Here is an 11,239-nt window from a genome sequence, read left to right as displayed (position 1 = left end):
AATGTATTATATTATTTAGATGGTTTCAGCTCATGTAATTATTTATTCTTCATATTTTATCATTTAATAAATTTAGTGGTGTCCCGATACCAGTAAAGTACCCCAATACTCCGAACCAATACTGATGTTGGTATCAATACCCCATTCAATATGTTACAGTTTACATTTTACGTTAAAAGTTTGTCAGTTCCATATTAAGGACATTTTTTAGCTGTTGTAACAATATGTATCATGCTGTATTTTGATTTGATACTGTCAGAGGGCCTATAGGCCTATAAAGCGCCCAGGATGAATCGAACTGCTGAAATCAGCTCGCATTGTCGCAGTTGCATGATGAAAATTGCGTCACTTTGCTCGCAGCTTTGAGTCGTCCACCCGTTCTTGTCACAACCTGCTGTGAGAACTTTTCAGCCCCTCTGCATGAGAACTAAACTGTGTAATCGGTCAGAAATTCGTGGACGTGTTGGTCTGTGCTCAAAGCGCTTGGACGTTGCATTTTGCTTGAACTACTCACTTCCAGAATCCAATGGTTGTTCGCAGAAGAAGACATTTATAAACATGGTCAAGTGCCCGAAACCTCATGAATGGAAAAAAAAGATCATGTGCACGGAGTCTATGCACCAAAAACTGTGAAGCCTTAACAGGAAGAGATTGTATACAAACTAATGGCAAACTAACGGAGTGTAGACTCCAGCAGGAGGAAACCTCGTGTAGAGGCGTATACAGCAGTGGGAGATCGGCGCAGTGTGTCTCAGAGGCTATGAAAGGTGTGTGCGAAAACAAATGTCAAACAACCACGTGACCACACGTCGTGTGGTCGGCTGCTGATTGACTGTACGGGGAGCTTAAGGAAGGAGAGCCTTCTTGTCTTAGATAAAAAATATTGATTTAAAGGGATCCATGATTAGTTGTAACATTAGACTTTATTTAATAAACATATATTTTAACTGTAAAATAAAGACTGTAAAAATACTGTAGGATGCTCAGTTTTTGTCATTTTTTAAACTAAAAGTTTAAGAGTATATTACACGGACAGGACCGTTTTATTTACACGCAATGCATTCTGGGTAAATGATGACATGGATAGGTCATCAGTGCGAGGCTGCTAGCGAGCTACATCCACCCTGAAGGTTAATCTTGGACAATATCTGATGATTGACTCTTTTAAATGAAACCAGAGAGCGTTGACAGAGAGAAGAAGGTAGAAATGACTCAGCCTGTAACTGAAAATATGGATGGAGGACAACAGAGCTGCTTCATGGAAGAAGAACCTCAGCTTAGCCTGTTAGCTTTAGCGTTAGCCCTGATGCTATCACCATGTATATGTATTAGCTCAGTGCTACACATTCTCCTCTTGTCACTGAGGTCCTCCATCCACATGACAGAGAGGGGAACGAAAAAATGACTCAGCTGCAACTGAAAATATGGATGGAGGACCTCAGTTTAGCTTGTTTGTCACGCTAGCACCGAGCTAATACGTATAAGGCAATATAGCGTCGGCACTAGTGCAACGGCTAACAGGCTAARCTGAGGTTCTTCTTCCATGAAGCAGCTCTGTTGTCCTCCATCCATATTTTCAGTTACAGGCTGAGTCATTTCTACCTTCTCCTCTCTGTCAACGCTCTCTGGTTTCATTTAAAAGAGCCAATCGTCAGATATTGTCCAAGATTAACCTTTAGGGTGGATATAGCTCGCTGACACTGAGGACCTATCTATGTCATCATTTACCCAGAATGCTTTGCATGTAAATAAAATGGCTCTGTCTGTGTTAAAATATATATTTTTAAATTTACAAAAATAAACAGCCTACAGTATTTTTACAGTCTTTATTTTACATTTAAAATATATGTTTGTCAAATAAAGTCTAATGTTACAACTAATCAGGGATCCCTTTAAAAGACATTGTCTAATGTTTAAGTTCTAACTCATTAAGTACTCTGTGTCAGTACTTGGTTTTGCTGAGTACCCAATTGGAAACTTATTTTGAGAAAAACTGGCATCGGGACACCCATAATTTAATTAATAATAAGTGTAAAATCCAGTCTCCCGGAAAAAGGACAACTGGTCTAAAACTCACTTTATCACTGAAATATGTTACGTTTCTTCAGTGACAACATCCCTTAAACAGACTTGATACAAAAGGAGGTTTTTATCACCACAGAGAGAAATGAAGTTTGAGTTTCAGCTCAGAAACTAAAGCATCTGAGCTGTAAATCATAAACCCAACAGTCAGGATTCTGGAGGCCCGGTTCACTCAGCTCTGCAGACAGAGAGAGCTTTCTGTAAGCAGCTATAATGAAAGTATTTCTGTCATGTTGACTCAGTTATTTTTAGCAGAAACTTGGAGCACGTCACAATGTTTATGTTTTGACCTGGCAGGGGGGGATTATTTCCATTTCTTTTTGCTGCGATTATAGAAGAAGAAAAAAACAACTAGTTGACAGACGATGACCTGAGTCCACGAAGCTGTTTGCTTTCTGAGTAATTTATTTAAAATTAGCTCCAGCACTTTCTGCTTTGACTTGGATTACTTTCCGTCTTTGCATCGAAGTTTTGAAACAGAGTTTAACTATTTAATGATTTTTTAAATTTAAATAATTTTTGTCCCCTTCTCTCTTTCTGAATTACAGACACCACTTTGACAACAGTTCATCGCAGAATCTGGATTTCACAGCATTGCTACCTGTCTGATAGTTGTGTGTGTGTGTGTGTGCGTGCGCATGTTTTTTGTGTGTTTCTGCTTGATTGCCCATCAGTTAGTGCATTAGTATGCAGGGTGTTTGTGTGTCAGTCTTGTGTGCGTGCATATGTGCGTCTGTGCTCCTCCGCAGTGCGATTTCACAGTCACACAGAGAAACTGACACCTACACGGTAAGAATGGATGAATCTCTATCCCTCTTTCTTTTCTCTCTGTTCTTTTTTATTTGCATCTAACATATTTTCCTTTCATGTTCCAGAAAGTAAAAGTTTAAGACCTTAAGTTTTGATTTAATTGACAACAGAAAGTAACGAAATAATAGCAAAGGGTTTAGTTAAGCATTTGCAGGGTGACTTTAAGAAAACTGGTCCAGTGGATCGATGAATTCATGTTTGTAGAAAAAAAACTGCAAAGTTTAAAAAATGTAATTGTCTTAAATAATAGGGAAGTTGAGCAGAAGTTTGTGGTTTACTTAAGCTTTCATCAACAAGAAAATTAACTTAATTACATACTTAAAGTTTTTTATGAATATACATCATGCTGTCTGCATGTCCTCAGTTAGGAAAAATAGTTTATGATGAGCTAATGGTTAGTCTGAATGTAGCTAACTCTAACATGGATTGCTGCATCTTAAAACTGCTGCAATATCCAAAATTTCATAGACCTTTATTCGATTATCTGTTTTATGTTACACATTTAATTCAGACAGGCTACACCGGAAGTGCTACAGAAAGCTGCTGCTGCTGTTTGCGCTTCGCATTTCACCAAGAGATTCTTGTAAATAATTATATAATGTGATGTAAAAGTTTCTAAAATAATATTTTAACGAGCTGCTATGAAACTTTGTCGATTGGAGCCAAAGCATCAATCCACTTTGGTATGTGCATTCAGACTAGCCGTTAGCTCGTCAGACCAAAACTCTGTTTTTCCAAACTAAAGTCATTCGAAGAGTTATCTACGAGTAAAAATAATTGTTCATTACAATCCGTTACCATAAAGTAGTATACACAAGTGTCATTTAAGTATACAGATTATAAACTAAAAAATACGAGTGTACACTGCAGTTTACTTTTTGTGTATTCCTCAGAGATATACTTAACAATATTCATGCTACCTATAAGTGGCTCATACTAAAAATATACAAAAACTAAACTTGGTAAGTAAAAGTACACACGGGGACTTACTATACTTAAATATACTTTATGACATTTACTTCTTTTTTGGTAAGGGTTTTCATGAAACCACACTTAAAATGTCTTTTAATGGCACCTCAAAACAATCCTTACCAAAAAGAAGTATACCTCAAGTACATATCATTAAGCGTACTTAAGTACAGTAAAGTATCCAAGTGTACTTTTATTTACCCTGTACTCTAATATAAATATCTTTAGACTTTTAGTACATTGTTTAATATAAGCCAAGTATAGTTTACATAAACTAAAAAGTAAATCTCTGATAGATCAATTAAAAGTAAATCTCTATTATTTTGAGTTTCAATTTTGTATACCTCAAGGGTACTATCCTATATTACTTGTTGGTCAGGGAAACAGACTTGCCTCATAATGTCTAATATAATACTTGATGTAAAAGATGTTGAAGGTAGGATGGAGTTGGACCATTAGGAACCCTAAAAATGAACAATAAAATTTTAAAAATCAAATCTGTAACATAATGTATTATTATTAATTATTATCATCATCATCAAGATCTTTGGACTTTAAAAAGTATCCCATGCAGAATGACCTGATACTCTCATAGAACAAAATAAATAAATAAATAAATAAATAAATAAATAAATAAATAAATAAATAAATAAATAAAAACTCCTAAAATTGTTTAAGTTTTCTTTCAACTATTACCAAAATACACCATCTGAAACTTGCTCCGCCTCCTTGAAACCAGGTGATTTTCTTTTTTAGTTCAGCTGCTTGTCAGGACAGAAATGTTGCCCTGAGGTACTTTTGTATTTGCATGCCACTGCAGCACACCTGTCAGGTGATACCGGCGTGTTTTCAGATGGAAATATTAGCCTCAAGTCACCTCTTTCCCTCCTCATATTCAACGTTCCACAGAAATGTTTGTCCTCCGTACTTCTTCCTGCTCTTTGCTGGGGTTAATTTACTTGTTTTTTTACCGGGTTTCGTCACTCCTCAGTTTTTCTTTCCACACGGGTCACAGTGGAATATTTTTTCCCTCCCTTCCTCTGAATGATAATGGCACCTTTTTCCAGCGTCGCCCTGAAATACTTTGATTGTGAAGCGACGTTAGATGTCAAGCCTTTCACAGAAGCATTTTTATTCTGCTCAGCACTCTGACATAAACTCAGAACAAACAAACTTCTCTACACCCTGTTTGCTTGTTTTTATTTTTGTTTTTTCACTACTGGAGATTTATTATGTATGATGAATATATTATGCAACGCCTTGGCTCAGAGTCATCTGTTCACATCTTTATTTTCCCAGCATTTTCTCACACAGTCTTTCTACTGCTTTTTTTTTTTTTTGGTAGGAATGCACAGATGGGTATCACTGGGACCCTCAGACGGAGCACTGCAAAGGTGACTCTCTCTTTTAGTCACAGCTCTTCACCATTTTTTATTTGATTCCTAATAAAATCTCTGTTTCCTGTCAGACATAAACGAATGCGAGACCATCCCGGATGCCTGCAAAGGGGAGATGAAGTGCTTCAACCATTACGGGGGCTACCTGTGCCTTCCCCGCTCCGCATCGGTTATTCCTGCCCCGGAGCCCCCCAACACACCCACCGAGGCCTGCCCCGTGGGCTACGAGCCGCACGGAGACATCTGTGTGGGTGGGTGTCTGTGTTTTGTTTCATCTGGGGAGGGGGGGCCGGAGGTGGACAGGTGGCCACGGGATGAGTGATCATTAAGTTTGTGTGAGTTTATTGTTGGTGGCCACAGATTGTGAGGGACAGGTGGCTGAGCCTGGAGGCAGCATGTTGGTGCAATCCGTGTGGGTGGGAGTGAGTACGAGCCCACAGGAGGCAGGACAGGACAGGATTTCACACCAAGACAGCTGCTGCGTTTTTTTCGGAGCTCGACTTTCAGCGAGAAAAACCTACTCGTGCTGGAGGACTGCGAGGTGTTCATCTGGCTGGCATGAGACAGCAAGCATGACTCAGCACGATATTCTCAGCTGCTGGGTGCAAGTGAGGAGAACGTTGTGGCCGTCGCCTCAAATAGCCGCGCTGTTATCCGTCAGTCAGGCTGAATGATGCCATGTTTGCTCACAGTAACGACATTTCGCATCTTGTCTCCTGCGCGCACAGATGTCGATGAGTGCGAGCGAGAGGAACATGACTGCCAGCCCAGCCAGGAGTGCATCAACACGCTGGGGGCCTTCACCTGCCAGTGTCCCGATGGTTACCGCAAAGTTGGCACCGAGTGTATCGGTGAGAACATCTTTATTTCTTCTGCTCAGAGCGGTTTGTTATATTTTGCTGCAGAACTGAACTAACTTTCTGATTCCGTCTCAGACATCGACGAGTGCAGGTACAGGTACTGCCAGCACCGCTGCGTTAACGTGCCCGGCTCCTTCTCCTGTCAGTGCGAGTCCGGCTTCCAGCTGGCAGGAAACAACCGATCGTGCGTCGGTGAGATCACAGATCATTTACTGCTGAAATACGGTTCTCTGTGTGTGAAAAATAATGACAGGTTCAAATAATTATTCCTCTACTCAGACATTTGTTTTCTTTTGCTTTGCCTGTTTGATTATAACCAATTTAAACTACTTTATTCACCATTTTAAAATCATATCTATGAACAAAAGATAAAACAGTAATCATACCCAAGATGTCTCAGTACTTGGAAGAAAAAGTAGCTTAAATCCTGTAAAGGTACACATCACAAACTATAAAATTAATCAAAGATTATCTTGAACTATGTCAAACAGTGGATTTTAAGAGTTTGAGAAACAATCCTAAAATGCCGATAAACAAAGGATGTCCCCTATTTTCAGCCACTTCAGCTGTTTTCATAGGTAAAAAAAAAATCATTGCACCACCACACTGCACAGCAAAATCTGCTACAAAACAGCAGTTGTTTTTAAATCTGTCATGGTGTGAAAAGTCACCTTGTTTTAGGGTTTTGAAACAGAAGCCACTCTACAGATTTCTGTTTTTCAAGTCCTGTCAGAGTTCAAATTGAGCAAAACTACATGTTGACTTTTCAAACTAAGATTTTTAATCACATTTTTGTCTCGTCCAGCTGAAATGTGAGACGAATCTGCAGTTCGGTTCATTTTGTTGTAAACAAAAATGAATGATTTTGAATGAAGGGAACATGCAGTAAGAATATTTGAAATGTCAGAGGAGTACAATCTACTTTGACTTTTTTCAGATGTGAATGAATGTGAGATGGGAGCCCCCTGCTCTCAGCGATGTTACAACACATACGGAACTTTCCTGTGCCGCTGTGATCAGGGCTACGAGCTCGGGCCTGATGGTTTTACCTGTAACGGTAAGAGGTGCACTCTTCTCTGATAGTGAGTATTGCTCCACGTTCCTGTCTTTTGATTCTAATTGTGAAAAACCTGCCGTTGTCAGACATCGACGAGTGCAGCTACTCCAGCTACCTGTGTCAGTATCAGTGTGTCAACGAGCCCGGGAAGTTCTCCTGTGTGTGTCCAGAGGGATACCAGCTGCTGGGCAGCCGACTGTGTCAGGGTGAGCTTTGTGGATGCTGACACAGCATTCACAATATTAGTTTTACCGGTTTTTATTTTTCTGTAGGTTTTTTATAAATTTAACTAATCTACTTTGTGCTCTTTTTAGCCATTAACATATTCTAACATTCAGCTCATTCATTACATTTATTTACAGATATTTTATCCTTTAAAAAATCATTAAAATCTTTCAAATTTCTTCACAAACATTGTTCTCTAAAATAGCTTGTAGTTGCTATTTTGCTACTTGTAGCTTGTAGCTAACTTTTTGCTATATTTAGCTTGTACTTTGTGCTACTTTGATTAGCATTTTGCTTTTAGGAAGCGTCTTGATACTTTTTGTATTTTTAGTTAGTATTTTGCGTCTTAACTTTTAGGTAGCATTTTGCTACATTAGCTAGATTTTTGTTGCTTTTAACTAAAGTTTTATTACTTGAAGAATTTTGACTTCAAGTAATAAATTCTGTAATACTTCTAGTAATACTTATGTAATAATTCAAAAATAGTAATAATTCTGTTGGCTTCTTTTAGCTAGTAATTACTGATTTGCTACTTTAGCTTTTACCTTTGGCTTTTAAATAACCTCTTACAATATTTAGCTTTTAGCTAGTTATTTGCTATAACAAATAGTGTTTTGCTACTCTTGGCTTTAAGCTGATGTTTTGTTTTTTTGGCGGGGAGGGTTAGGGTTTATTTTTAGCTTTTAGCTACTGTTTTGCAATTCTTAGCTTTTAGTTGTATTTATCTTTTAGCTAGCCTTTAGCTATAGTTAGCTTTAAGCTAGCGTTTTTTATTTTTAAGTCTAGCTATTGTTTTGATACTTTTAGCTTTTACCTTTGGCTTTTAACTAACGTTTTACTATATTTAGCTTTTAGCTAGTTATTTGCTATATTAAAATGTTTTGCTACTGTTGGCTATAAGCAGGTGGTTTTTTTTGGGGGGGGATAGGGTTTATTTTTAGCTATTAGCTACTGTTTTGTTTTTAATTCTTAGCTTTTAGTTGTATTTATCTTTTAGCAAGCCTTTTGCTATAGTTAGCTTTAAGCTAGCTGTTTTTTATTTTTAAGTCTAGCTATTGTTTTGACACTTTTAGCTAACTTTTTGTTATATTTAGCTTTTAACTACCCTCTTGCTACATTTAATTAGCATTTTGCTTCGTTTATCAACTCACTTTCAGCTTCTGTAGCAAAATTTGCCCTCACCGTTCTCCCTGCAGAAAACACTGTTCTTCTGGTCGTTCTCTTGGTGCATATGTTTGCTCTGTGATTCTGTGCTCCGTCCCGTCCGGCGTGGTCCAACATGAGCTGCTTGTCGTCTGCAGATATAAACGAGTGTGAAACTGGTGAACATCAGTGCACCGAGACGCAGACGTGTGTAAACATCCACGGTCAGTACCAGTGTGTGGACAACAACCGCTGCCAAGATCCTTACATCCAAGTGTCTGACAAGTGAGTGATGCCTCATGAAAGAGCGTGTTGTTTATATACACACACACACAGGTTTCCACACACTTTGCTTTAATTACACAAATATGTGCTGGCCATCAGCTCAAAATATAATCAGCCCCCTGTGCTAAGTTTTGGCTCAGACTGCTAAATTACACCAATTACTTTTTCCACATATGAGTCCAAGTTTACAGGCTTTTCTTCTGAACGCGCTCCAGCGCAATAAGAAACGTTTTACAGCTGTGAACAAGCTGGAACAGGTGTAGGTCACTATTAACACAACCCACATGATTTGGAAATATAAAGTGTTTGTTAGAAGCTCATGAAGGAGAAAAGCTTCTGTTCCAGTCAGTTTGTTCAGAATTCAGGAGGTTGTTTTACGCCCTCTGCTGGCGAATACAGGAACTGCTCTGACAAATGTTCTTCCTCCTCCGTTCGGACCCCAGCCGCTGCGTGTGTCCGGTCAGCAAGCCCGCCTGCAGGGATCAGCCGTTCTCCGTGGTCCACCGCTACATGAGCATCACCTCGGAGCGCTCCGTCCCCTCAGACATCTTCCAGATCCAGGCCACCAGCGTGTCGGCGGGGGCGTACAACACCTTCCGCATCCGCTCGGGGGACAACAACGGAGACTTTTACATCAGGGTGAGAGCCGTCAGAGGGCACGGAGGAGGGTGATGTGATGATTCAGCTCAGAGCAGGATGAGTGCGAGCAGCCAGACAGAAATATCTGAGCGAGACTCGGGAGCACAAGTGTTTGTGGGCCAAATTTCTAACGAACCACCAGGAGAACTTTCAGCAACTATTCCAGACATTTACATCTCACGTTTTTGAGTTAACAGGAACATCAATCAACATTTTAAAACACAAAAATGGCTACAGCTCAGTCAGTTTAATAGATGTTGAGTTAACATTAGGTGTGGTAGTAGCTGAGAGTCATGGTGTCCTGATACAGATACCAGTATTTTTACAAGTCCTCATACAAAACGTCCTGATTCACAGAACTGATACCAATACCAGTATCAGCTCTCCATTGATTGTGTTAGTTTGTCACTTTCATCTTTAAGAAAACCTTGTTATTGTTATTTTAAAATGTTTCAATAGTATATAGCCAATATAGGCCAAATGGAATGAGAGACACCTTGTTCTAAATGAAAGAAATGTTTTTAAAACAGTAAGTACTCTATATCAGCAAGTACCCAAACTGAAGTACTCAGAGGAAAAACTGGTATCAGGACATCCCTAACTGAGAGACGTTTTTACTTTTTTTTTTTCACAGCAGTTTGAATGTAAATGTTCATTCCTTTTTATTTGATCGAGGACAGCACCATAAGCAATGTTACATGATAAAAAACAAGCAACCGTTGTTGTGTTTTTTTTTTACAAAGGTTTTCTAGCCATAGGCTAATTTGCAAACCCAGTCCTTGATTAGACTTTTAAAATAAAAAATAGCTAAAATAGAATAAATGTTAAAATATTAAAAGTAATGTTGTAGTTCTGCGCTCAGTAACGTTTGTTTTCATCCTCTTACAGCAAATCAACAACATCAGCGCCATGCTGGTTCTGGCCCGCGCGGTGTCAGGACCCAGAGAGTACACGTTGGACCTGGAGATGGTGTCGGTCAACCCTCTCCTCAGCTACCAGGGAAACCACCAGACCAGCTCTGCTCTCAGACTTTCTATCTATGTCGGGCCGTACGCCTTTTAAAGCAGCTGCAGCAGAGGAGGACGAGGAGTGGACGGGTCCAAACGAGGCTGTAAAACAAGCAGAAGTGGTCGATGCAGTTCAGCCAGTCACTGTGACGATACATCTTTCTCTCTGTACCGTATAAACTCCTCGTAGCAGCCGCGCCCCACAGAATCCTTCAAGTTTTTATCAGTTTAATCCCGTCTTCCATCTTTACTTTCACTCTTTCCATCCACTTGATTGTTTCAGGGCGGAAAACGAATCTGCATGACGAGTTCTCAGGTGGAACAATTCACCAGATTTATCAGCTCATCGTTTGTCACTTTCTCCTTGTTTCCTGTCGATTCAGTAACCACTCACATCAGACCTCAGCGCCCACTCGCCTCCGTCACCCGACACTCCCGTGTTTCTTCTCCGACGTTTCTCGGTTTGTTATTTCGTGTGGTACCTTATACTTTTTTTTATTTTAAAGATCTGAAACCAAATAAAACTGTATAACTTTTGTCAGTGTTTCCCAGTTTATATAGACAGAAGCACCAAATATGTGCAGAGTAAAAACAGAAGTTAATAAAAAGGTTGTACAATTTTATTTACTTTTATTTGCTTGTGCAAGTTCTAAAATTTATCTTCTAAGGAGATAAACAGCTGACATCAAAAATTTCAGTTTTTGTAGCTCGTAGTCTACGCCCACAGTGCCGTTAAGAAAGAAAAAGTTCAAATCATCACCACAC

General features: G+C 39.3%; 1 protein-coding gene across 2 annotated transcripts in view; it reads left to right on the top strand.

The window, feature by feature from the left end:
• The window catches only part of efemp2a (EGF containing fibulin extracellular matrix protein 2a), a 15,149-nt gene extending 4,137 nt beyond the window's left edge, over window positions 1–11,012 (top strand). For both annotated transcript variants that reach the window (XM_014005396.1, XM_014005389.1), the window contains 10 exons: window positions 2,631–2,871; window positions 5,207–5,255; window positions 5,330–5,509; window positions 5,987–6,109; window positions 6,194–6,310; window positions 7,056–7,175; window positions 7,262–7,381; window positions 8,702–8,828; window positions 9,272–9,467; window positions 10,356–11,012. In XM_014005396.1, the coding sequence (XP_013860850.1) occupies window positions 2,770–2,871; window positions 5,207–5,255; window positions 5,330–5,509; window positions 5,987–6,109; window positions 6,194–6,310; window positions 7,056–7,175; window positions 7,262–7,381; window positions 8,702–8,828; window positions 9,272–9,467; window positions 10,356–10,529 (1,308 nt within the window). In that variant the 5' untranslated portion in view covers window positions 2,631–2,769 and the 3' untranslated portion in view covers window positions 10,530–11,012. The remainder of the gene's footprint in view (window positions 1–2,630; window positions 2,872–5,206; window positions 5,256–5,329; window positions 5,510–5,986; window positions 6,110–6,193; window positions 6,311–7,055; window positions 7,176–7,261; window positions 7,382–8,701; window positions 8,829–9,271; window positions 9,468–10,355) is intronic.
• The last annotated feature ends 227 nt before the right edge of the window (window positions 11,013–11,239 follow it).

This window comes from Austrofundulus limnaeus, unplaced genomic scaffold, assembly GCF_001266775.1.
Source record: "Austrofundulus limnaeus strain Quisiro unplaced genomic scaffold, Austrofundulus_limnaeus-1.0 Scaffold1, whole genome shotgun sequence".
Taxonomy (NCBI): Eukaryota; Metazoa; Chordata; class Actinopteri; order Cyprinodontiformes; family Rivulidae; genus Austrofundulus; species Austrofundulus limnaeus.
Note: the sequence above shows the minus strand (reverse complement) of the source record. Positions and strands in the feature narration are given on the sequence as shown.